Source organism: Balaenoptera acutorostrata, chromosome 2 (genome assembly GCF_949987535.1).
Source record: "Balaenoptera acutorostrata chromosome 2, mBalAcu1.1, whole genome shotgun sequence".
Lineage (NCBI taxonomy): Eukaryota > Metazoa > Chordata > Mammalia > Artiodactyla > Balaenopteridae > Balaenoptera > Balaenoptera acutorostrata.
In genome coordinates this window covers 104,575,001-104,602,165 of record NC_080065.1, presented here as the reverse complement: position 1 = coordinate 104,602,165, position 27,165 = coordinate 104,575,001, and the positions used below count along the sequence as shown (strand labels likewise).

General features: G+C 37.0%; 1 protein-coding gene and 1 pseudogene across 1 annotated transcript in view; one reads left to right on the top strand and one right to left on the bottom strand.

Moving 5' to 3' along the window:
- The window catches only part of LOC103016126 (peroxisomal multifunctional enzyme type 2-like), an 83,472-nt gene that overhangs the window by 44,340 nt on the left and 11,967 nt on the right, over positions 1-27,165 (top strand). The window contains exons 17-21 of the mRNA XM_057540378.1: positions 10,639-10,708; positions 11,410-11,516; positions 13,344-13,430; positions 19,550-19,636; positions 20,638-20,776. Coding sequence (XP_057396361.1) covers positions 10,639-10,708; positions 11,410-11,516; positions 13,344-13,430; positions 19,550-19,636; positions 20,638-20,776 — 490 coding nt within the window. The remainder of the gene's footprint in view (positions 1-10,638; positions 10,709-11,409; positions 11,517-13,343; positions 13,431-19,549; positions 19,637-20,637; positions 20,777-27,165) is intronic.
- On the bottom strand, positions 13,964-14,455 carry LOC130707315 (60S ribosomal protein L21-like; annotated as a pseudogene).

Sequence of the window (27,165 nt, the reverse complement as noted above, 5' to 3'; positions counted from 1 at the left end):
CAGAGGCGGGTCCAAATCCAAAGCTGAACCCCAGGAGCTGTGCGAACAGGGAAGAGAAGGGGAAATCTCTCCCAGCAGCCTCAGAAGCAGCGGATTAAAGCTCCACAAACAACTTGATGTGCCTGCATCTGTTGAATACCTGAATAGACAACGAATCATCCCAAATTCAGGAGGTGGACTCTGGGAGCAGGAGATATTAATTTTTCCCCTTTTCCTTTTTTTTGTGAGTGTATATGTATATGCTTCTGGGTGAGATTTTGTCTGTATAGCTTTGCTTTACAATAGCTTTATTTTACTTCACTATATTATAGCCTCTTTCTTTCTTTCTTTCTATTTTTTCTCCCTTTTACTCTGAGCCGTGTGGACGAAAGGCTCTTGGTGCTCCAGCCAGGCATCAGGGCCGTGCCTCTGAGGTGGGAGAGCCAACTTCAGAACACTGGTCCACAAGAGACCTCCCAGCTCCACGTAATACCAAACGGCAAAAATCTCCCAGAGATCTCCATCTCAACATCAAGACCCAGCTTCACTCAACGACCAGCAAGCTACAGTGCTGGACATCCTATGCCAAACAACTAGCTAGACAGGAACACAACCCCATCCATTGGCAGAGAGGCTGCCTAGAATCATAATAAGGCCACAGACACCACAAAATACACCACCAGACGTGGACGTGCCCACCAGAAAGACAAGATCTAGCCTCATCCACCAGAACTCAGGCACTAGTTCCCTCCACCAGGAAGCCTACACAACCCACTGAACCAACCTTAGCCGCTGGGGACAGATACCAAAAACAACGGGAACTACGAACCTGCAGCCTGTGAAAAGGAGACCCCAAACACAGTAAGATAGGCAAAATGAGACGACAGAAAAACACACAGCAGATGAAGGAGCAGGCTCAAAACACACTGGACTTAACAAATGAAGAGGAAATAGGTAGTCTACCTGAAAAAGAATTCAGAATAATGATAGTAAGGATGATCCAAAATCTTGGAAATAGAATAGGCAAAATGCAAGAAACATTTAACAAGGATGTAGAAGAACTAAAGAGGAACCAAGCAATGATGAAAAACACAATAAATGAAATTAAAAATACTCTAGATGGGATCAATAGTAGAATAACTGAGGCAGAAGAAAGGATAAGTGACCTGGAAGATAAAATGGTGGAAATAACTACTACAGAGCAGGATAAAGAAAAAAGAATGAAAAGAACTGAGGACAGTCTCAGGGACCTCTGGGACAACATTAAACGTGCCAACATTCGAATTATAGGGGTACCAGAAGAAGAAGAGAAAAAGAAAGGGACTGAGAAAATTTTTGAAGAGATTATAGTTGAAAACTTCCCTAATATGGGAAAGGAAATAGTTAATCAAGTCCTGGAAGCACAGAGAGTCCCATACAGGATAAACCCAAGGAGGAACACGCCAAAACACATATTAATCAAACTGTCAAAAATTAAATATAAGGAAAACATATTAAAGGCAGCAAGGGAAAAAAAAACAAATAACACACAAGGGAATCCCCATAAGGTTAACATCTGATCTCTCAGCAGAAACTCTGCAAGCCAGAAGGGAGTGGCAGGATATACTTAAAGTGATGAAGGAGAAAAACCTACAACCAAGATTACTCTACCCAGCAAGGATCTCATTCAGATTCGATGGAGAAATTAAAACCTTTACAGACAAGCAAAAGCTGAGAGAGTTCAGCACCACCAAACCAGCTTTACAACAAATGCTAAAGGAAATTCTCTAGGCAAGAAACAAAAGAGAAGGAAAACACCTACAATAACAAACCCAATACATTTAAGAAAATGGGAATAGGAACATACATATCGATAATTACCTTGAATGTAAATGGATTAAATGCCCCCACCAAAAGACACAGGCTGGCTGAATGGATACAAAAACAAGACCCATACATATGCTGTCTACAAGAGACCCACTTCAGACCTAGGGACACATACAGACTGAAAGTGAGGGGATGGAAAAAGATATTCCATGCAAATGGAAATCAAAAGAAAGCTGGAGTAGCAATTCTCATATCAGACAAAATAGACTTTAAAATAAAGACTATTACAAGAGACAAAGAAGGACACTATATAATGATCAAGGGATCAATCCAAGAGGAAGGTATAACAATTGTAAATATTTATGCACCCAACATAGGAGCACCTCAATACATAAGGCAAATACTAACAGCCATGAAAGGGGAAATTGACAGCAACACAATCATAGTAGGGGACTTTAACACCCCACTTTCACCAATGGACAGATCATCCAAAATGAAAATAAATAAGGAAACACAAGCTTTAAATGATACATTAAACAATATGGACTTAATTGATATTTATAGGACATTCCACCCAAAAACAACAGAATACACATTTTTCTCAAGTGCTCATGGAACATTCTCCAGGATAGATCATATCTTGGGTCACAAATCAAGCCTTGGTAAATTTAAGAAAATTGAAATCGTATCAAGTATCTTTTCCGACCACAACGCTATGAGACTAGATATCAATTACAGGAAAAGATCTGTAAAAAATACAAACACATGGAGGCTACACAATACATTACTTAATAACGAAGTGATTACTGAAGAAATCAAAGGGGAAATCAAAAAATACCTAGAAACAAATGACAATGGAGACACGACGACCCAAAACCTATGGGACACAGCAAAAGCAGTGCTAAGAGGGAAGTTTATAGCAATACAAGCCTACCTCAAGAAACAGGAAACATCTCGAATAAACAACCTAACCTTGCACCTAAAGGAATTAGAGAAAGAAGAACAAAAAAACCCCAAAGCCAGCAGAAGGAAAGAAATTATAAAGATCAGGTCAGAAATAAATGAAAAAGAAATGAAGGAAACAATAGCAAAAATCAATGAAACTAAAAGCTGGTTCTTTGAGAAGATAAACAAAATTGATAAACCATTAGCCAGACTCATCAAGAGAAAAAGGGAGAAGACTCAGATCAATAGAATTAGAAATGAAAAAGGAGAAGTAACCACTGACACTGCAGAAATACAAAAGATCATGAGAGATTACTACAAGCAACTGTATGCCAATAAAATGGACAACCTGGAGGAAATGGACAGATTCTTAGAAATGCACAAACTGCCGAGACTGAACCAGGAAGAAATAGAAAATATGAACAGACCAATCACAAGCACTGAAATTGAAACTGTGATTAAAAACCTTCCAACAAACAAAAGCCCAGGACCAGATGGCTTCACAGGCGAATTCTATCAAACATTTAGAGAAGAGCTAACACCTATCCTTCTCAAACTCTTCCAAAATATTGCAGAGGGAGGAACACTCCCAAACTCATTCTACGAGGCCACCATCACCCTGATACCAAAACCAGACAAAGATGTCACAAAGAAAGAAAACTACAGGCCAATATCACTGATGAACATAGATGCAAAAATCCTCAACAAAATACTAGCAAACAGAATCCAACAGCACATTAAAAGGATCATACACCATGATCAAGTGGGGTTTACCCCAGGAATGCAAGGATTCTTCAATATATGCAAATCAATCAATGTGATACACCATATTAACAAATTGAAGGAGAAAAACCATATGATCATCTCAATAGATGCAGAGAAAGCTTTTGACAAAATTCAACACCCATTTATGATAAAAGCCCTGCAGAAAGTAGGCATAGAGGGAACTTTCCTCAACATAATAAAGGCCATATATGACAAACCCACAGCCAACATTGTCCTCAATGGTGAAAAACTGAAACCATTTCCACTAAGATCAGGAACAAGACAAGGTTGCCCACTCTCACCACTATTATTCAACATAGTTCTGGAAGTCCTAGCCACAGCAATCAGAGAAGACAAAGAAATAAAAGGAATCCAAATCGGAAAAGAAGAAGTAAAGCTGTCACTATTTGCAGATGACATGATACTATACATAGAGAATCCTAAAGATGCTACCAGAAAACTCCTAGAGCTAATCAATGAATTTGGTAAAGTAGCAGGATACAAAATTAATGCACAGAAATCTCTTGCATTTCTATACACTAATGACGAAAAATCTGAAAGTGAAATTAAGAAAACACTCCCATTTACCATTGCAACAAAAAGAATAAAATATCTAGGAATAAACCTACCTAAGGAGACAAAAGACCTGTATGCAGAAAATTATAAGACACTGATGAAAGAAATTAAAGATGATACAAATAGATGGAGAGATATACCATGTTCCTGGATTGGAAGAATCAACATTGTGAAAATGTCTCTACTACCCAAAGCAATCTACAGATTCAATGCAATCCCTATCAAACTACCACTGGCATTTTTCACAGAACTAGAACAAAAAATTTCACAATTTGTATGGAAACACAAAAGACTCCGAATAGCCAAAGCCATCTTGAGAACGAAAAATGGAGCTGGGGGAATCAGGCTCCCTGACTTCAGACTATATTACAAAGCTTCAGTAATCAAGACAGTTTGGTATTGGCACAAAAACAGAAATATAGATCAATGGAACAGGATAGAAAGCCCAGAGATAAACCCACACACATATGGTCAACTTATCTTTGATAAAGGAGGCAAGCATATACAGTGGAGAAAAGACAGCCTCTTCAATAAGTGGTGCTGGGAAAATTGGACAGGAACATGTAAAAGTATGAAATTAGAACACTCCCTGACACCATGCACAAAAATAAACTCAAAATGGATTAAAGACCTAAGTGTAAGGGCAGACACTATCAAACTCTTAGAGGAAAACATAGGCAGAACACTCTATGACATACATCACAGCAAGATTCTTTTTGACCCAGCTCCCAGAGAAATGGAAATAAGTACACAAATAAACAAATGGGACCTAATGAAACTGAAAAGCTTTTGCACAGCAAAGGAAACCATAAACAAGACCAAAAGACAACCCTCAGAATGGGAGAAAATATTTGCAAATGAAGCAACTGACAAAGGATTAATCTCCAAGATTTACAAGCAGCTCATGCAGCTCAATAACAAAAAAAACGAACAACCCAATCCAAAAATGGGCAGAAGATCTAAATAGACATTTCTCCAAAGAAGATATACAGATGGCCTACAGACACATGAAAGAATGCTCAAAATCATTAATCATTAGAGAAATGCAAATCAAAACTACAATGAGATATCATCTCACACCAGTCAGAATGGCCATCATCAAAAAATCTAGAAACAATAAATGCTGGAGAGGGTGTGGAGGAAAGGGAACACTCTTGCACTGTTGGTGGGAATGTAAATTGATACAGCCACTATGGAGAACAGTATGGAGGTTCCTTAAAAAACTACAAATAGAACTACCATACGACCCAGCAATCCCACTACTGGGCATATACCCTGAGAAAACCATAGGTCAAAAAGAGTCATGTACCAAAATGTTCATTGCAGCTCTATTTACAATAGCCAGGACATGGAAGCAACCTAAATGTCCATCGACAGATGAATGGATAAAGAAGATGTGGCACATATATACAATGGAATATTACTCAGCCATAAACAGAAATGAAATGGAGGTATTTGTAATGAGGTGGATGGAGTTAGAGTCTGTCATACAGAGTGAAGTAAGTCAGAAAGAGAAAAACAAATACAGTATGCTAACACATATATATGGAATCTAAGGGGAAAAAAAAAAAAAGGCCATGAAGAACCTAGTGGCAAGACGGGAATAAAGACACAGACCTACTAGAGAATGGACTTGAGGATATGGGGAGGGGGTGGGGTGAGATGTGACAGGGTAAGAGAGTGTCATGGACATATATACACTACCAAATGTAAAATAGATAGCTAGTGGGAAGCAGCCGCATAGCACAGGGAGATCAGCTCGGTGCTTTGTGACCACCTAGAGGGGTGGGATGGGGAGGGTGGGAGGGAGGGAGATGCAAGAGGGAAGAGAAATGGGAACATATTGTATATGTATAACAGATTCACTTTGTTATAAAGCAGATGCTAACACACTATTGTAAGGCAATTATACTTCAATAAAGATGTTTGAAAAAAAAAATAAATTTATTTATTTATTTTTGGCTGCATTGGGTTGTCGTCGCTGCGCGCGGGCTTTCTCTAGTTGCAGCAATCGGGGGCTACTCTTCGTTGTGGTGCGCGGGCTTCTCGTTGTGGTGGTTTCTCTTTGTTTCGGAGCACGGGCTCTAGGCGTGCGGGCTTCAGTAGTTGTGGCACGTGGGCTCAGTAGTTGTGGCTCATGGGCTCTAGAGCACAGGCTCAGTAGTTGTGTGGCATGGGCTTAGTTGCTCTGCGGCATGTGGGATCTTCCTGGACCAGGGCTTGAACCCATGTCCCCTGCACTGGCAGGCGGATTCTTAACCACTGCGCCACCAGGGAAGTCCGGTTCCTATGTATTTAAAACTATTTTTCTATACCCTGGATACTCAAAGGACAGCTTGGCTGGATATGAAATCTTGAGTTTCTTAAAATGGTGCTCCATTGTTGCCTGGCTTTCTATATTGCTGTTTAGAAGTCTGATGCCAGTCATTATCTTCCTTTAAGTTACTTGATCTTTATCCTCGAGGGCTTTAGGATTTTTTTTTCCTTCATCTTTAAAAATCTAATAGTTTTAATAGGATAAGTCTCAGTGTTGCTCATTCCAGGTCAGTTTTCCCATGTACCTGGTGGGCCTTTTTAATATGTGTGTTCAGAGCTTTTATTTTCAAAAAGTTTTCTAGGGTTATAATTTTAAATATTAGTTCTTATTCATTGTTTTATTTTTATTTCTTCAGGTACTCTTTATGTACATTGGATCTTTTTCTATCTTTCTTCCAACCATTTTCTGTCCTTTTTTAGTTCTTTATTAATCTCATTTCCATTCTCTTGGTTTTTTTCTTCTTTTTCTTCTATGCCCCTTATTAAAATTTTGTTTCAATATGTTCTCCTTTGGGAACATTATAATTTAGTCTTCAATTTCTGGTATGATTTTGATTTTTCTTTTCTTTCTTTCCCAAGTTTAATCATCTCTTACTTCATTTCTTCATGTTTGTTGTCCATTTATATTTTTGGTTTTTGAATTTCAGATTCCAGATGTTTATTTCCTATCCCCAAATGCTTGAGTATTGTGTTATCGTTTTCTTCTGTTTGCTAGTTGTTTTGTTTGGGAAATTTTTATTTATTATAATGTTTCGGTTCTTATTTTCTTTTTTAGTCTTATTGTAGCTTTGTACAGGTGAAGATTACTTACCTATATGCATTTTGTAGGTAAAGTTAGTAGTTTGGGACAGTTTACAAGGTTCTTTCTTAAAGAAATTCAAGATTGTCATCTGTCAGTATAGCAAAATGCCTTTTCTTTAATGGATGGCTTTTTGGAGTAGGGCATAGTGGGGAAGTGTTTTATTAAATTTTTTTTTAGTTCTCTTTATCCTGCAGGATCATAAATTTCCCCTCTTGCTTCTCTTTCTTCACCATTCGTCTTCGAAGGAGACATCTTTGTTTTATCCTCTTCTTCCTCAGAAGTATTGCCTTTCTAGGACTGCCGTTTGGAGGCCCATGCACTTTTAATTCTTTTCTCAGTAGTCAGTATTCTAATCTTCCAGGATTCTTCTCAGTATTTTTGTCCTCGAGGTAGACTGTCTGTGTCTCGAAGTGATTTTTCTTTGTTTCCTTTTTTCTCTTCCATGAGCTTCTGCTATACTCCCCCTCCCCACCCCTACCACTCTCTCTAGTAGTTTTGAGAGGGTGCTCAGAAGACAGTGCTGCTGGATATAGGTGTTTTTTTTTCTACTTATAGGAATTTGAAGTTTGTGGTTTTTCTCTTCTAGTTACACTGTAGGCCTGGGATCTGTGTAGTTTTACTTGTTTTTCTTGTCGATCTGTGTGCTTTTTTAGGGGATGTGAGGATTTGGGAAGAACTAATTCCTGACCCTTTTTATTTAGCATTTAGTTTAACTTAATGGTACACTTTAAAAAAAAAAATTTACTTATTTATTTGGCTGCATTGGGTCTTAGTTGTGGCACACAGGGTCTTCGTTGCGGCATGCGGACTCTTTCACTGAGGCATGTGGGCCCTCTAGTTGTGGCGTGCAGGCTCCAGAGTGTGTGGGTTCAGTAGTTACGGCATGTGGGCTCTCTAGTTGTGGTGCGCGGGCTCTAGAGGGTGTGCGCTCAGTTGTTGTGGCGCAAGGGCCTAGTTGCCCCTTGGCATGTGGAGTATTAGTTCCCTGACCAGGGATCAAACCCATGTCCCCTGCACTGGAAGGTGGATTCTTAACCACTGGACGACTAGGGAAGTCCCTAATGGTACACTTTAAATAAATAAAACTAGGAACTAATTTACTCATATATGGAAGATCCTCCCACTTACATTTAATACTCAAGTAAGACAATATAGAGCTATTTTTCTTAGTTTGTATGTGTGAATTTTAGTGATTTTTACATCTAGGCAGAAATGAAACACCAAAACACGAAGCTTTTTGCCCTTCTTCTGAAATACAGAAGTCCTTCAAGATATTCAGAAAATAAACCTTGATAGTGTCCTTTATTGTTTAGAGAATGGTTATTTTGCATTATCATTGAATTTAGTCAAACATCTGATCAGTTGACTTTAGTCATTTCTCATCATAGATCTTTTATGTCTTTGCTAATTCTGCCTTCTGTTGGAAGCAATGCTGTCATTGAAATAATATGAAAATTTTCATATTCCTTTAATATGATTTCTCTAGAAGAGTTGTTTCTTTTCATTTATAGGAATGATATCTGTGGGGTAAGAACACTGGCACTAATCTTAAAAACTTGATTGTCTTATACCGTTGCTGAAATCTTTTAAAATAATCATAATAGTTCACATTTATTGAGGTATTAATACTTATCAAGGATAATGCTCTGTAAGAGTTTGATTAGCCTCTCAGTTTTTTAAATGAGAAGGTTGAGGCTAGGGTGATAAAGAAAATTGCCCACTAATGGCAGAGCTGGATTTGAACCTAGGTCTGTCTGGTGCCAAAGCCCATGATCTATTACGTGTTTGACACCTTCCTCTTTGGGCCCTGAAATTCGTCATTCTTTTACCATTTGTATGCAACATGATGATGTATATTTGCCTAGTGTTTTATTTTTTTTTTAAAGTGCTTTCTAAAATTTATCATTTAATCCTCTACCATCTTATACAGACTCTTAAGTCACATCTTTTTGATAATTGTTGATTTGATTTAATTATTTTTAGAAGCCATATAAAGGGAAAGAATACTGAGTCATTAAAAAAGTGAATAATTTAGAAAACTATCATATAGAATGATGGGAAAGAGAAAGAGCTTATTAAAATTGTACAAAACATATTAAAAAGTAAACAACATTTTCCTATGAGTTATAGGAGATGTTATTTAATATAAATAAAATTTGTTAAAAAAATAATCAATAATTAAAAACAACAAAAACTCATTAAGAAAGTCAGGTATGCTGACTTGGCTAGTCTCTACACAACATCTTAACAGTCTTGGAAAGCTTAACCTAGCAATTGATAAGAGAGAAGTCTAGAGGCAGACCCAAAGTTAATACACAGATACATTAAATACTTACTGTTAGCTCTTTTGTGAATTTCTTCCCTTCAGTACTGAAAAGTACTCTCTCAATTGACCAATGCACAATTTAAATGCTGGGAAGTATGGTGACTTTTTTCCTATTGTTATCTATATCTTTCTGCTAATTCTGCCTTATCTAAGTAGAGAAGTGATGTGAGGATCTGGAGTAAGCAGGAATATAATCTTAATGGCAAGTTATTAGTCTTTTTTTTGCAGGATGAGCTGATCTCCGGATTTAGTGTACCCAGTAGAATGAAAGTTTGTGAGAAGTGTGTGATGTTTATATGTCTAGTATTGGGTTACAGGCTTCAATTTAAAATACCCCATTAAGAAAGTTGGCATAAATTTTGCTTGGTTAGAAGAGGCTATAAACATTTACACCTTATCTTCATTGTGTTTTTTAAAAAAAAAGTTTATTTTATTTTTAAAAAATTAATTAATTAATTAATTAATTTTTTGCTGCATTGGGTCTTTGTTGCTGTGCGCGGGCTTTCTCTAGTTGCGGCGAGCGGGGGCTACTGTTCTTTGTGGTGCACAGACTTCTCATTGTGGTGGCTTCCCTTTGTTGAGGAGCGTGGGTTCTAGGGCTTCAGTAGTTGGGGTGCTTGGGCTTCAGTAGTTGTGGCTCGCGGGCTCTAGAGCTCAAGCTCAGTAGTTGTGGCGCACGGGCTTAGTTGCTCCACGGCATGTGAGATCTTCCCGGACCAAGGATCAAACCCGTGTCCCCTGCATTGGCAGGCGGATTCTTAACCAGTGCGCCACTAGGGAAGCCCTTCATTGTGTTTTAACGAGAGTAGATTGATGGATTCCTTTTTGTGAATTTCTCCTTCGGCAGTGGTAACCAGTGTTGTTCCCAGATGTAGTTCTTGGTTCCCCTTCCTATTATTTGACAGTCCTCACGCCTTATGATCTCAGTGGCAGGTGTTACAAAAAGCATTTGATTTACACTTAATCTTTTTTTGTTAGAAATAGTTATTTTTTAATCAAAGCTACTATGAGGTACATTATAATGCATTTCTTATGCAATAATCAGCCATATTTCCTGTTTTTATTTTAATGTATTCTAAGAAGGCACTGGGTGCTAGTTTCTTTTATAATTCTTTCTCCACAGGCTGCTTTGTACCGCCTCAGTGGAGACTGGAATCCCTTACACATTGATCCTGACTTTGCTAACTTAGCAGGTGAGTTGCTAATAATGTGAGCCAATGAAAATATTAGCTCAGTTATCTAAATAATACTTAAAGCCGTCGCTACTTATGACTGGAAGTTTGAGTAACATTTTAAAAATAGCCCTCTCCTAATATGTTTATGCAAAAGACATGGAAAGGTGGGAAGTAGTGTTCAGAAAATGGTGTACGTGAAATTCAGATTATGGTGGAAGGTAGCTCCTGCTAGTGCAAGGTCTAGGATGGGACCATGGGGATGGGTGTCTGAGTTATCATGAAGGTCAAGGCCATTGGAGGGGAGAGCAAAGAACTGAAAGGTTGAAGAAGGATCATCTACATACATGGATATTGAAATCACTGTGGATGATTTCATGGTTACAACCAAAGCGAAACAAAATAATTATTTGTGTCCCCAGATCTCTGACATTCCTTCCTTTTTTTTTTCTTTTTTTGTTTATTTCATAATTTTTTTCCCAGGAAGTATTATTTGTAAAATATTTTCCATGTTTCTTAACACATTATTGACTGGAGATGTATTAACGCCATAGGCGTTAGTTTCTGCAAAAATCCCCCTGGTCAATAATGTGTTAAAATAGGTGGTATGAGTCAGGCTAATGCAGTTTAAAAATGTATTTTTGAAGTCCTGAATGAACTGTTCTTGGTTTTTAAACATGAAATGTGCCTTTATCTAACTAAATTCTCTCTCTCATTTTTAGGTTTTGACAAGCCCATATTACATGGATTATGTACATTTGGATTTTCTGCCAGGCATGTTTTACAGCAGTTTACAGATAATGATGTGTCAAGATTCAAAGCAATTAAGGTATGTGTAAATTATTAATAATTTAACTACTTGTTCCTTTTTAGTTTTAGAGGAGTCTTAGTGACTTCACTTAAAAATAGGTACTATACCGAAGTTATTATTTTTATTATTTCATTGACTTGGCAATCAGCAAGTTCTCTTTTTGTAGCTCTAAATGCCTCTATTACACTTGCATCATGAAGGATATTATATACAGTTATACTTTTAACAGATTGATTTGATTGTTTTGTAAATTAATTAGGAGCATACATATATCAGCATATATGCCTTAACAAACTCAAGATTTACCTTTAAAAATTTATTTATTCATGTTTTACTGTTTTATAATTTGCCTTAATTTAATTGAAAATGTTAAGTGGCTGCATTTGAACTCTAATAAACATGCACCTATATCAGTATGTTGGTTGCATATTGATTTTAGTTTTGCACTTTTTTTTTTTGTGGTCACTGTAAATTTATTTATTTTTTGGCTGTATTGAGTCTTCCTTGCTGCGCGCAGGCTTTCTCTAGTTGTGGCGAGTGGGGGCTACTCTTCATTGTGGTGTGCGGGCTTCTCATTGCGGTGGCTTCTCTTGCTGCGGAGCACAGGCTCTAGGTGTGCGGGCTTCAGTAGTTATAGCACGCGGGCTCAGTAGTTGTGGCTCGTGGGCTCTAGAGCACAGGCTCAGTAGTTGTGGCACACGGGCTTAGTTGCTCCGCAGCATGTGGGATCTTCCTGGACCAGGGCTCGAACCCGTGTCCCCTGCATTGGCAGGCGGATTCTTAACCACTGCACCACCAGGGAAGCCCTAGTTTTGCACTTTTAAGTTAGCTTCAAGTTTTCATCCATTATAAATTGCAAAGAAAACTGACTCTGCACAGTTTTGCATAAATCGAAAGACATACACTTAAAACAAAACAAAACAAAACTTTAAGGCAGTGTCAAATAGCTCCAAAAGCTCTTATCAGTTTGTACTCCATGAAGCAGTGGAAATTTATTTTCTGATGTCTTGCCTTTGATAACACTGATTATTCTCATTATTATAACTATTTTATAGTTATTATTATAATGATTTTAAAAACCAGCGAATAATATATACACAGAGCAAATAAAATAGTATAGAAAATTAAGAAATAAAAAATGTAATTATTCTGTCCTATACAACAACCCCAGGTCTTATTCCTCAGACTTAATTAGTGCTACTGTTTTTTTTTTTAATTAATTTATTTATTTATTTATTTATTTATGGCTGTGTTGGGTCTTCGTTTCTGTGCGAGGGCTTTCTCCAGTTACGGCAAGTGGGGGCCACTCTTCATCGCGGTGCGCGGGCCTCTCACTGTCGCGGCCTCTCCCGCTGCGGAGCACAGGCTCCAGACGCACAGGCTCCAGACGCACAGGCTCAGCAGTTGTGGCTCACGGGCCCAGTTGCTCCACGGCATGTGGGATCCTCCCAGACCAAGGCTCGAACCCGTGTACCCTGCATTAGCAGGCAGACTCTCAACCACTGCGCCACCAGGGAAGCCCCTAGTGCTACTTTTAACTGCTTCTCTTAAGTTGTTCTGGTGGTTACCTATATAACTCTACTTAATATGATTATTCTTCTGTGTTTTGATTTGTCAAGATTAAACTATTTATTGATTCTATATTTTGAAAGACAAAGAATTAACTTTTACTAACTATATCTCTACTAATTTTATCATACTACTATTTTTATGAATTTAAGTATAGTCCAGTCTCTGTTTCTTCCTTTTATGCTCTCCAACCTTCCCCCCAAATACCACCCCCCTGCAAAGTGGGAAAGTTTCATATTAAAACATTCTTAACCCTAAAACACATTTTTTTTAAAGGTTCGTTTTGCAAAACCAGTATATCCAGGACAAACTCTACAAACTGAGATGTGGAAGGAAGGAAATAGAATCCATTTCCAAACCAAGGTATGGATAATGTAGTTAGAGGTACATTGTTTCGTTACCCTCTTCACTGTATCCTATAATTATGTTCCATCCTAGCATTCTTTTGGTTAATATTATGGATATGAGATAAAACTTAGAAAGTTTTTTTTAAAAAATCAGTGGTAACTTTTTTTTTTTTTTTTTTTTATTAATTTATGGCTGTGTTAGGTCTTCATTTCTGTGCGAGGGCTTTCTCCAGTTGTGGCAAGTGGGGGCCACTCTTCATCACGGTGCGCGGGCCTCTCACTATCGCGGCCTCTCTTGTTGCGGAGCACAGGCTCCCGATGCGCAGGCTCAGTAATTGTGGCTCACGGGCCTAGTTGCTCCGCGGCATGTGGGATCTTCCCAGACCAGGGCTCGAACCCGTGTCCCCTGCATTGGCAGGCAGATTCTCAACCACTGCACCACCAGGGAAGCCCAGTGGTAACTTTTAATTGAAAATAAGATGCCTCCGTACCTTGTTTTTTTTTTTTTTTTTTTTTTACAGTACAGGTCTTTTATTTTCTTTACCCCCATCATGCCATGAATTCATAGGGAATGGGCTCCAACAGTTCAGGCTTCTTTCCATTGGTTCTCACGAAGTGTGCTTCCCTGGGGGGAGCAGGCTGGCGCTTCAGCTGAACCCAAGTACCTTTCTCTTTGGCTTCCTTCTTTTTCTGATCATTTTCCTTCACTCGTTTCAGGAAGCTATCTCAGCTCTTAGAGTGCGTAACATGCTCGATACGCACATTAATTCTCTTGGCAAGAATCTTGCCCTTAGCTTGTATGTTTACAATGATGCCAACAGCATGCTGGGTAACATTGTAGACTCTCCCAGTTTCGCCATGGCAACATTTGTGGGGCATTCCTTTTTGAACAGTGCCCGTTCCCTTGATATCTACAATATCACCTTTCTTGTAGATTTGCATGTATGTGGCCAAAGGAGCAGCTCCATGTTTTCTAAAAGGCCTAGAGAACATGTAGCGGGTGCCCCTCCTCTTTCCCTTTGTGTTGGTCATTTTGGCGAATTACTGGAAGATGGAGGTTCTGGCCGAAAAGAAGCTATTTTCTGTTTTTTATTCTCAGCTAAATTGGTGCCTGTCTACATAGCATTTCTGAAAACCCAACCAACCATATCTTTTTGGCTCAACCCATCATTCAAGTTGTTGTCAGAATATAATCTTCAGAAAATTAAAGGCATGACTCTCAGACAGATATAAAATGAAAATGTGACACAAATTAACATCTTATGTCACAGAGTCTGGGCTTAATTAATAGTAAGTAACAAGACAGAGTATATCTCCCTATTAGAGTTAAGTAATTTTGGGGTGAGGCTGTTAGCAGTGCTCCAGTAAAATACTAAAAGGACATGCAATCAGCCTTTTATAAGTTTTTTACAGATTATTTTTGTTAATACAGTTGACCAGGGTGACACTTTTTGGCCTGATCATTTGTACTACATTGATGGTTTGTGTCGAGCAGTTTAAATACCACCACCAACAATAATAACAGCTTAAAGTTGTCGAGTACCTATAAGCAGGCTATCCCATTATTTCTACTATGCGTAACAGCTCTACATTTAATTTAGGAAAATCTAGGTTCAGGCCTCCTAAATAACTTGCTCATGGTCACGTAGAAAGTGGTGGAGCTGGGATAGACACCCAGGTCTGCCTGGGTCAAGGCTTACTTCCTAGGCCCTAACTTTTTTTTTTTTTTTTTTTTTTTTTTTTACTGTATCATGATTTCTTTCATAAATATAAATAACTTTGCAGAACTCTTCTTTGTATGGCTGCCTTCTCCTTATTACTTCCTGCTGCTTGCAGTATCATTTTCCTGCTTCATGTACGCACACTATTTCACTTTTCAAATTTCTTTTGTCTTTTCGGCTTCAGTGGAAGCTCTACCTTGTCCTCAGAGGCAGTCCCTTACTACTCCCCTTTCCCTCATCCATATAAAAACACATACTGGCTTTCTCTGAAATCCTCCTACAATTAATGTTGGTGCCACATATTCTGGAACCCTCTTATTTTCTAATTATTTCACCTACGTTTATTTTATTTTTTAATTTATTTTTAACATCTTTATTGGAGTATAATTGCTTTACAATAGTGTGTTAGTTTCTGCTGTATAACAAAGTGAATCAGCTATACATAAATATATATCCCTATATACCCTCCCTCTTGCGTCTCCCTCCCACCCTCCCTATCCCACCCCTCTAGGTGGACACAAAGCACCAAGCTGATCTCCCTGTGCTATGTGGCTGCTTCCCACTAGCTATCTATTTTACATTTGGTAGTGTATATGTGTCCATGCCACTCTCTCACTTCATCCCAGCTTACCCTTCCCTCTCCCCGTGTCCTCAAGTCCATTCTCTACATCTGCATCTTTATCCCTGTCCTGCCCCTACATTCTTCAGAACCTTTTTTTTTTTTTTAGATTCCATATATATGTGTCAGCATACAGTATTTGTTTTTCTCTGACATACTTCACTCTGTATGACAATCTCTAGGTCCATCCACCTCACTACAAATAACTCAATTTCATTTCTTTTTATGGCTGAGTAATATTCCATTGTATATATGTGGTACATCTTCTTTATCCATTCATCTGTCGATGGACACTTAGGTTGCTTCCATGTCCTGGCTATTGTAAATAGTGCTGCAGTGAACATTGTGGTACATGACTCTTTTTGAATTATGGTTTTCTCAGAGTATATGCCCAGTAGTGGGATCACTGGGTCGTATGGTAGTTCTATTTTTAGTTTTTTAAGGAACCTCCATACTGTTCTCCATAGTGGCTGTATCAATTTACATTCCCCCCAACAGGGCAAGAGGGTTCCCTTTTCTCCACACCCTCTCCAGCATTTATTGTTTGTAGATTTTTTGATGATAGCCATTCTGACCAGTGTGAGGGGATACCTCATTGTAGTTTTGATTAGCATTTCTCTAATGATTAGTGATGTTGAGCATCCTTTCATGTGCTTGTTGGCAATCTGTATATATTATTTAGAGAAATGTCTGTTTAGGTCTTCTGCCCATTTTTGGATTGGGTTGTTTGTTTTTTTGATGTTGAGCTGCAGGAGCTGCCTGTACATTTTGGAGATTAATCCTTTATCAGTTGCTTTGTTTGCAAATATTTTCTCCCACTCTGAGGTTTGTCTTTTCGTCTTGTTTTTGGTTTCCTTTGCTGTGCAAAAGCTTTTAAGTTTCATTAGGTCCCATTTGTTTATTCCTGTTTTTATTTCCATTACTCTAGGAGGTAGGTCAAAAAGGATCTTGCTGTGATTTATGTCATAGAGTGGTCTGCCTATGTTTGCCTCTAAGAGTTGTATAGTGTCTGGCCTTACATTTAGGTCTTTAATCCATTTTGAGTTTCTTTTTGTGTATGGTGTTAGGGAGTGTTCTAATTTCCTTCTTTTACATGTAGCTGTCCAGTTTTCCCAGCACCACTTATTGAAGAGGCTGTCTATTCTCCATTGTATATTCTTGCCTCCTTTATCAAAGATAAGGTGACCATATGTGTGTGGGTTTGTCTCTGGGCTTTCTATCCTGTTCCATTGATCTATATTTCTGTTTTTGTGCCAGTACCATACTTTCTTGATTACTGTAGCTTTGTAGTATAGTCTGAAGTCAGGGAGCCTGATTCCTCCAGCTCAGTTTTTCTTTCTCAAGATTGCCTTGGCTATTCAGGGTCTTTTGTGTTTCCATATAAATTGTGAAATGTTTTGTTCTAGTTCTGTGAAAAATGCCATTGGCAGTTTGATAGGGATTGCACTGAATCTGTAGATTGCTTTGGGTAGTATAGTCATTTTCCCAGTATTGATTCTTCCAATCCAAGAACATGTTATATCTCTCCATCTGTTTGTATTATCTTTAATTTCTTTCATCAGTATACTGTAGTTTTCTGCATGCAGGTCTTGTGTCTCCTTAGGTAGGTTTATTCCTAGGTATTTTATTCTTTGTGTTGTAATGGTAGATGGGAGTGTTTCCTTAATTTCTCTTTCAGCTTTTTCATCATTAGTGTATAGGAATGCAAGAGATTTCTGTGTATTAATTTTATATCCTGCTACTTTACCAAATTCATTGATTAGCTCTAGTAGTTTTCTGGTAGCATCTTTGGGATTCTCTGTGTATAGTATCATGTCATCTGCAAACAGTGACAGTTTTACTTCTTCTTTTCCGATTTGGATTCCTTTTATTTCTTTTTCTTCTCTGATTGCTGTGGGTAAAACTTCCAAAACTATGTTGGAAAATAGTGGTGAGAGAAGGCAACCTTGTCTTGTTCCTGATCTTAGTGGAAATGGTTTCAGTTTTCCACCATTGAGAACGATGTTGGCTGTGGGTTTGTCATATATGGCCTTTATTATGTTGAGGTAAGTTCCCTCTATGCCTAGTTTCTGGAGAGCTTTTTTCATAAATGGGTGTTGAACTTTGTCACAAGCTTTTTCTGCATCTATTTAGATGATCATATGGTTTTTCTCCTTCAATTTGTTAATATGGTTTATCACATTGATTGATTTGCATATATTGAAGAATCCTTGCATTACTGGGATCAACCCCACTCGATCGTGGTGTATTATCCTTTTAATGTGCTGCTGGATTCTGTTTGCCAGTATTTTGTTGAGGATTTTTGCATCTGTGTTCATCAGTGATATTGGTCTGTTGTTTTCTTTCTTTGTGACATCTTTGTCTGGTTTTGGTATCAGGGTGATGGTGGCCTCATAGAATGAGTTTGGGAGTGTTCCTACCTCTGCTATATTTTGGAAGAGTTTGAGAAGGATAGGTATTAGCTCTTCTCTAAATGTTTGATAGAATTCGCCTGTGAATCCATCTGGTCCTGGACTTTTGTTTGTTGGAAGATTTTTAGTCACAGTTTCAATTTCAGTGCTTGTGATTGGTCTGTTTATATTTTCTATTCCTTCATGGTTCAGTCTCAGGAGGTTGTGCTTTTCTAAGAATTTGTCCCTTTCTTCCAGGTTGTCCATTTTATTGGCATAGAATTGCTTGTACTAATTTCTCATGATCCTTTGTATTTCTGCAGTGTCAGTTGTTACGTCTCCTTTTTCATTTCTAATTCTATTGATTTGAGTCTTCTCCCTTTTTTTCTTGATGAGTGTGGCTAGTGGTTTATCAATTTTGTTTATCTTCTCAAAGAACCAGCTTTTAGTTTTATTGATCTTTGCTATCATTTACTTCATTTCTTTTTCATTTATTTCTGATCTGATCTTTATGATTTCTTTCCTTCTGCTAACTTTGGGGCTTTTTTGTTCTTCTTTTTCTAAGTGCTTTAGGGTAATGTTAGGCTGTTTATTTGAGATTTTTCTTGTTTCTTGAGGTAGGATTGTTTGAAAGATCTTTTTTTCTGACGTATAATGGGAAGTAGTCAAGGGAGAATGATCTTCCTGATTGTTAAAAGGCAGTTTTAATAAATGCTGCCTTAAGTTTTAGGCATTGTCCTATACATTTGTAGCAATACCATAATTTTATGAAAGAATACCACTGGAATAATTTTAGCTGAAGTATTAGGAATTAGAGTTCCTTTAATATTTTATAGAAAGGCTATTTACATATTACTTTATACTGTGTACACTTCCTTTTTGAAATAAGAGCTAGAATTATTTCTTTTAAAAGACTGTGGTCTGTTCCTACCCAATTGTATTCTATGTTAACTGAACAAATACAGTTTACGTACCCCTACCTCATGTGGATTTTTTGCCATGCCTTTTACTATTTATAAGAATTAAGCAATTCTCACCCTGGCTCCCCATTAGACATACTTATATTGGAAAAAAAAAAATCCCCCAAATACCAGTGCTCAGGGTCCACCCCAGACCATTTAAATTGGAATATTTGGAGATGGGACCTGGTCATAAATATTTTTTAAAAGGGCTCCAGTTGATTCTACAGTTAGGGTTATTAACACTTGTATTAAATCAGTAAGCCTTCATGTATATTTCTCTTGATATTTAATTTATGAACTGTTTATTTAATTTGGATTATTTTCTTTTTCATATGAAGAAAAATGTAAATTTCTTTTAAAAGACTTTTCACAATGAAATTGTATTTTCATTGGAATCATCAGAGTGAACTGGTTGTTTTTTTTTCCTCTTGTACCTTTATAAGATCCAAGGAACTGGAGACATCGTCATTTCAAATGCATATGTGGATCTTGTGCCAACAGCTGATGTTGTAGCTAAGACACCATCTGAGGTGGGTTATAACCACTGACATCCAAGTCATACCCTGACTTATGAATTTCAATTAAGATCACTTTAAGAATATTCAGTCTACTTTAGAAAATTAAGAGCTATGAAAGATTCTTAATTCTTGAACTGGAGAACATTAAAACTGCTTGGAGAAAAAGGAATATTTTGACAACTTATGAATTTTTTGAAAAACTTCTTTGTGGGGATACTAGGGTATCTTTCAAGAGAATATAAGTAATTTTCTAGTTTTATAGTAACTAACTCAGTTGTTTAATGAGAAATCTTAAACAGTATTTGGGAGAAAAATATATTAAAAATTTAAATATCCTATACCTTTTTCTTGATTTAAAGATTTGTATAATGCTTTCAATGCAGATACAAACACAGTAGCATGTATTATTTATTAAAACATTTGTGTTATTCTGTATTAACATGCTGAGACTTTTAATAAAAATATTTATATTTTCTTTCTCCAAAATATTAACTTTGTAATGTCGAGGTTTTTAAACCCATGATGTTTGTCTTTCATTCGCCATATAATCATATAACTGAATGAAAATTAAAATCTCTTTAAAAAGAATCTAAGATCAAAAACTTAAGAAATTTTAGAGCTAGAAAGAAATTCAGGCTCTATGTAATTTAGTCCTATTTTACAAACAAAGAAATGAGACCACAGTAGTTGATTGATTTGCCCAGTATCTTCCTGCTGAAGTTTAGTTAGGATATAAGTTATCCAGTTAGTTCCTAGTCTACTTGTAAAATATTATTTCTGAATTTTGATAAAAGTAAAATTCTTTTATTAAGAGGACTGAGGTTCTGGATGACATAAATTAATATAAGGAAAGGTATGAAAGAAACCTAGTGAGAAAAAACTAGTTTGCCTTATTTATGTGCAGGTTTTTAAAGAAAATCATGTTGTTGCACTTTTATTTTGTAATAGTTTTATCCCCTTGAGTCATTTTTACAGAACTTCTAAAATTAAATTAACTTTTCTCTTTTTGCTAGGGTAGGGAGCTTCAGAGTACCCTTGTGTTTGAGGAAATAGGTCGCCGCCTTCAGCATATAGGGGGAGAGGTGGTGAAGAAAGTAAATGCTGTGTTTGAGTGGCATATCACTAAAGGTGAAAATACTGCAGCTAAGTGGAGTAAGTCATGTCCCTGGCTCTGTAATATTCTAAGATAACTCTTAGTCAAAAGAGATAAAGTATCCTTGTTATAACTAAAGCCTGTCTCTTTGAAGGTAGGTAAATCTTTTCTTCTTCGGTAAGTTGTTTTTTTATGGGAAATAACGGGTTTCATGGCACCCAAAGCCATGCATGTTTTTTAGAGATGAAGGGAATCAATTAAAATGAAAATATCTGTTTTAAAGATTTCATTGTAACACCTGAAATTAGTACTTTAAACAGTCACCTTAGCCGTATGCTTCTTTAACTAATCTTCAAATTCCTCTTAAATGTGAAGAAAGTACATCAGGTTAAATGAAATATTTTAAAGTTTTGAGTAATTCTCATTACATTTTAACAGCTTTAAAAATATTTTCTTCATTCCCCCCAAATTAACATTTTGGATTATCACCTTAACTATCAGTACATAATCATAATGATTTTCTTCATCTATACAGATGGCAATCAAAGGTACTAATTTTATCTAATCGAGGGAAGTTATCTACTAGAGTGCCATGTTAGCAACCTGGCAAGGCATCCGATATAAGCCAAGTTGCTGCAGAGAGAAAGCAGTCACATTTCCATTCACTTCTGTGGAGGTCCAAAAGGACTCTGGTACCATTTTAAGAAGAAAGAGAAGATAAAAAGGGAAAGGGGTAAAAAAAATTCTACCATGTCTTTTGTATCTGTTGTGTAACTACATTCTTAATCATGGCACAAACTTTTCTGTGCTGTGGTCTCTTAAAAGATTGCAGTGTCCAATTTTAATTTAATTCTTAAAGTAAAATTGGGGAAGGTATGATGAAATTACTAAAGATGAGTAAAAAAAATTTTCTAGATCAGAGAATTTTCTTCTTTTTCTGTCTGCATAGTAAAAGCACTAGCACTTTTGTGGGCTTACTTTGCTAATCAGCCAGATCTGTTAGCAAGTTTTTAAGTATCCAGTGTCTATATATCATGACAGAAAAATATGTGGCTTTATCAGATTTCACTGTGCTGCTTCTATATAGGTTAAAGGGCAGGGAAGTGAGTATATGTCCATTCGCTTTCTTTAGCATCAGTCAATTATAGATTGAGAGGCCACTGCTTCTAACAATGAGAGTATCTTAGTTCAGTTTGCTATAACAAATATACTATAGACTGGGTAGGTTAAACAACAGAAATTTGTTTTCTCATAGTGCGGAGGCTGGAAGGTCCAGTGTGAGGGTGTCAGCATGTTTGGGCTCTAGTGAGAACCCTCTTTCTGGTTTGCAGATGGCCGCCTCCTTACTGTTTCCCCACAAGGCAGAGAGAAAGATCATCTCTCTCTCATGTCTCTTCTTCTAAGGACACTAACCCCATTATGGAGGCTCTACTCTCATGATCTCACCTAAACCTAATTACCTCCCAAAGGCCCCATTTCCAAATACCATCATTATTTGGAGATTAGGGCTTCAACGTATGGATTTTGGAGGGACACAAACATTTATTCCATAGCTGACCGCTATTCATATTTTGAATCATGAAGCATGCTATTAATGAACGCTGACCATCACTTCTTTACCTTTATATTATAAAGTGTTCTAGCCTTACTTTGATTGGTAGAATATTCTTTCTTTATGGAGTATTCTAACCTTAGGTTTATGTTATAGAGTATTACGATCTCTAGAGCTGTTGGAGAAAAAGGGTGTATCAGTGAATGTTCACTGAAACTTCTTGATTTCTCATGTTTTTTGTCTTGAGGTCCCAAGGGACAGGATCCTTTCATTTGTAGTCAAGCAGCTGTGGTCCCTTGAATCTGTCTACTAATGTGGTACAGAGAGCATCCAGAATAGTTTTTAGCTCAAGGATTTTTCCCGTCCTTCATAACTGTGAAGTACAATGGGATCCTGTGTAGTTAAGGTTGGCCAAGAGCCCCTGGAATGCTGAGGGACTCCTGGAAGTGACCTGTGATTGGCTTACACTCCAGGACCATGTTAACTTTCAGGCCCATCTCAAACCTGGTTGTAATCCTTCTCTGGGGACTGTAGGCTAGTGTATGAGATGTAGTATACTATGGTGGTACCTGAAAGCAAGGGTTGTAGGCTGTGCTTCTGCAAGTCCCACAACTGATGGTATGAACCATCTTCACTCTTTATTTGTATACCACATATCATGCAGATAATCTGTCTATACAGACTTTTTTTTAAAGGAAAAAATCTTTAGGTTTGGGATTTTACTTGCACAGTAGAAACTACTGTTTTGTAGATTTTCATTATTTTTATTCTGAGATTACTATTTTAGAGTGCCTAAATACCTTGTAAATCAGACTGTTTTATTTCTCATTACAATTAAAGATCACTGTAAATGCTTACTGAGACCAAAAAAATTAAAATGTATCTCTAAGTCAACTAAAACTTTTTGAGACCATCTTCTATTACATATTCCTAGGAAATATTTTGAAGTTTTGTTCAATTGATTTTGGTTTAATGTAAGTTTCTTGTTAACATAACAATTGCTATTCCTTTTAGGGAGTATATTTTCATTATATAAAATTTGGTATATAAAAGTATAGAGCAGAAAATAATGATGTATAATCCCACTACCTACAGTTAACATTTTGATGTTTGTCCTTCTGGAAGACATTTGTGCTTATAGGAGGTTAATTCAGAAGGGGGTAAAGGAAGCCAAACATGTAATAACGTATTTAGTTACCCAAAGTTCAAAGTGTCTATTTTTTTTTCTAAAAAACTTCATAGATTAACAGTGATATGTAGGTAGCATCACTTTCTTTCTACTTTCTGTCCTTCCTCCTTTCTATCTATTCATGATGGAATTCAACCTTTTCCCCTATAGATGAAACTATATTAGAAGTTGAGTTATAAATATAAAACACAGGATTTTTGAAGGTACTGGTGAAGGAAAGGAATGCGATCTATAAGAGAGAAAATGTGCTGGAATTATGTGTCTCACAGTTGGCAGAAGAGAACTCTGTAGAGATTTGTAAAGTATACAAGTGATTCACTCTGGCAAATAGCATAATTTCCTTCAATATAGTGTCAATAAGCAACTAAGATTTTCTCCTTATCTTAGTATCACTTTCCTTGTAGAAAGTATTAGAAAATGTGCTTACATTTAATAATTACCTTTAATTAACCTAGGCAAAAGGTTTTTTCTTGTATTTTCACCGGAAAAATAGGAATATTAGAAACCTGTTAATAACTACTTGTAATTGATGCTTGTGGCTTTTGTTTGTTTTATCATCTCTTCTTCAGGTCCCAATTTATCACAGCTAACAGTCAAATTGGATCTTGAAGCTTTCTCTGAAAGGGTTCATCATTATCTTTGGTTATCTGCCTGTCTTTTATTTGATCTGATTCTCAGCTGTGTAACTTCTTTCAATTCTGGTTGTTTTCTCACCATCTTTGTGTCACTGAGCTAAATCAGAGTAGCTGGCAGCAGTAGAAAGTATCTAGGTGTTTTGGCTTATGATATTTTAGAAGATGATTCCATGTTGGTATCTCTCTTTTGCATCTTGGTGCTTAATGGCATAAAATAGATGATTGAATGCTCTGACTTAGGGAATACCTAATTTTTTTTTTTTACAAGCAGTTTTAAAAATGTTTTGCTAAACAGTTAATCACCAAGTTCTTGGTATTTTAAATTGCTGTTAGTTGTCCCAGTCATGTTTGCATTATGGCAGATCCAAACCTGTGTACAGAGAACAGGCTCAGCTCCTTAGTTCACCTACGGAACTGGAGTTACACAAGTGACAGGCCTTGAGCAAGTCTAGGAACCAAGGGGTTTGGGCTCAGTGGCCTGGAAGATGCATGTCAAACCAAGGATCCTGGACCGTGCCCATCTTCCCTGCTCCTTCCCCTATCTTGCCATCCAAACAACACCAACAATGAATCTCTGGGCAGAATGTGTGTCTATGTCGGGATTTTTAAAAACTAAATTAGTGTGAGTCTAGAGAGAATGGGGAGAGTTCTGGTATCAGTGTTGGTTTTGGCTGTGGAGGAGGAGGAGCTATGTCTTTCGAGGTTAGGCCTCTCTGAGGCCTGTCGTGCTTGATCATCTAGGAGCAGGAGGGCTGCCTGGGCAAGGTCCCTTCCTCTTCTCTGGGGAACAGGAGTGTGTAATGGAGAGATGTAGGCCCTTGACATGCATAAGAAACCAGAGGGTGGGCCTCAGTGAGGTGCTTTTGGGAAGGAAGCCCAGATCTTGGAATGCTCACTTGCACCTTCTTATCCATACTGATGTGCAAAATATTAATGAAATAAAAAAGAATCAGAAAGAGAGACATTGTAGACTTCTTCAGCTGTTTTGGGAGCTGAAATCAGAACATTGTAGCAAGGTCATCCTGTTGAGTAAAATCTATAACACTATTATTTATTATAAAATAAAAATTTTTTATTGAGGTATAGTTGATGTACAATATTGTATAAATTTCAGGTGTACCACATAGTGATTCACAATTTTTAAAGGTTATATTTCATTTATAGTTATTATAAAATATATTTCCTGTGTTGTACAATCTATACAATAGATATATAGCTTATCGGTTTATCTATTTATTTATTTATTTAACACATGACATCCCTAGGTTAGTTTGTTTATTGGATCTATACTTTTTTTTTTAATTGACATACAGTTAATTTACAATGTTGTGTTAGTTTCTGGTGTACAGCAAAGTGATTCAGTTATATATATGCGTATATACATATGTATATACACATATATATATTCTTTTCATATTCTTTTTCATTATAGCTTATTATAAGATACAGAATACAGTTCCCTGTGCAAAAGAGTAGGACTTGTTGTTTACCTATTTTATATATATTAGTTTGTATCTGGTAATCCCAAGCTCCTAATTTATCCCCTCCCCTCTTCCCCCTCTGGTAACTATAAGTTTGTTTTCTGTCTGTGAGTCTGTTTCTGTTTTGTAAATAAGTTCATATTTTGGATTCCACATATAAGTGATATCATATGATATTTGTCTTTCTCTGTTTGACTTACTTCAATTAGTATGATATTCTCTAGGTCCATCTATGTTGCTGCAAATGGCATTATTTCATTCTTATGGCTGAGTAGTAGTCTGGTTGTGTGTGTGTGTGTGTGTGTGTGTGTGTGTGTGTGTGTATACACACGCATACACACACCAAATCTTCTTTATCCATTCATCTGTTGATGGACATTTAGGTTGCTTCCATGTCTTGGCTATTGTAAATAGTGCTGCTATGACTATTGGGGGTGCATGTATCTTTTCCAGTTAGAATTTTCTTCGGCATTATGCCCAGGAGTGGGATTGCTGGATCATATGGTAACTCTATTTTTGTTTTTTTAAGGAGCCTCCATACTGTTCTCCATAGTGGCTGCACCATTTTACATTCCCACCAACAGTGTAGAAGGGTTCCTTTTTCTCCACATCCTCTCCAGCATTTATTATTTGTAGACTTTTTGATGATGGCCATTCTGACTGGTGTGAGGTGATACCTCACTGTAGTTTTGATTTGCATTTCTCTAAGAATTAGCAGTGTTGAGCAACTTTTCATGTGCTCATTGGCCATCTGGCCATCTGTATGTCTTCTTTGGAGAAATGTCTATTTAGGTCTTATGCCCATTTTTTTGATTTTTTTTTTTTTTGACATTGAATTGTATGAGCTGTTTGTATATTTTGGAAATTAAGCCCTGTCTGTCACATTGTTTGCAAATATTTTCTCCCAGTTTGGAGGTTATCTTTTCATTTTGTTTATGGTTTTCTTTGCTGTGCAAAAGCTTATAAGTTTGATTAGGTTCCATGTATTTATTTTTCCTTTTATTTCTTTTGCCTTGGGAAACTGACCTAAGAAAACATTGGTACGATTTATGTCAGAGAATGTTTTGCCTATGCTCTCTTCTAAGAGTTTTCTGGTATCATGTCTTTTTTTTTTTTTTTTTCCACAGACACACACTGTATTTTATTTTTACAAGATGGTGTCATGTCTTATACTTAAGTCTTTAAGCCATTTTGAGTTGATTTTTGTGTATGGTGTGAGGGTGTGTTCTAACTTCATTGATTTACATGCAGCTGTCCAGCTTTCCCAACACCACTTGCTGAAGAGACTGTCTTTTCTCCATTGTATATTTTTGCCTCCTTTGTCAAAGATTAATTGACCGTAGATGTGTGGGTTTATTTCTGAGCTCTCTTCTGTTCCATTGATCCATATGTCTGTTTTTGTACCAGTACCATGCCGTTTTGATTACTGTAGCTTTATAGTGTTGTCTGAAGTCTGGGAGGGTTATGCCTCCTGCTTTGTTCTTTTTCCTCAGGATTGCTTTGGCAATTCTGGGTCTTTTGTGGTTCCATATAAATTTTAGAATTATTTGTTCTAGTTTTGTGAAAAATGTCATGGGTAATTTGATAGGGA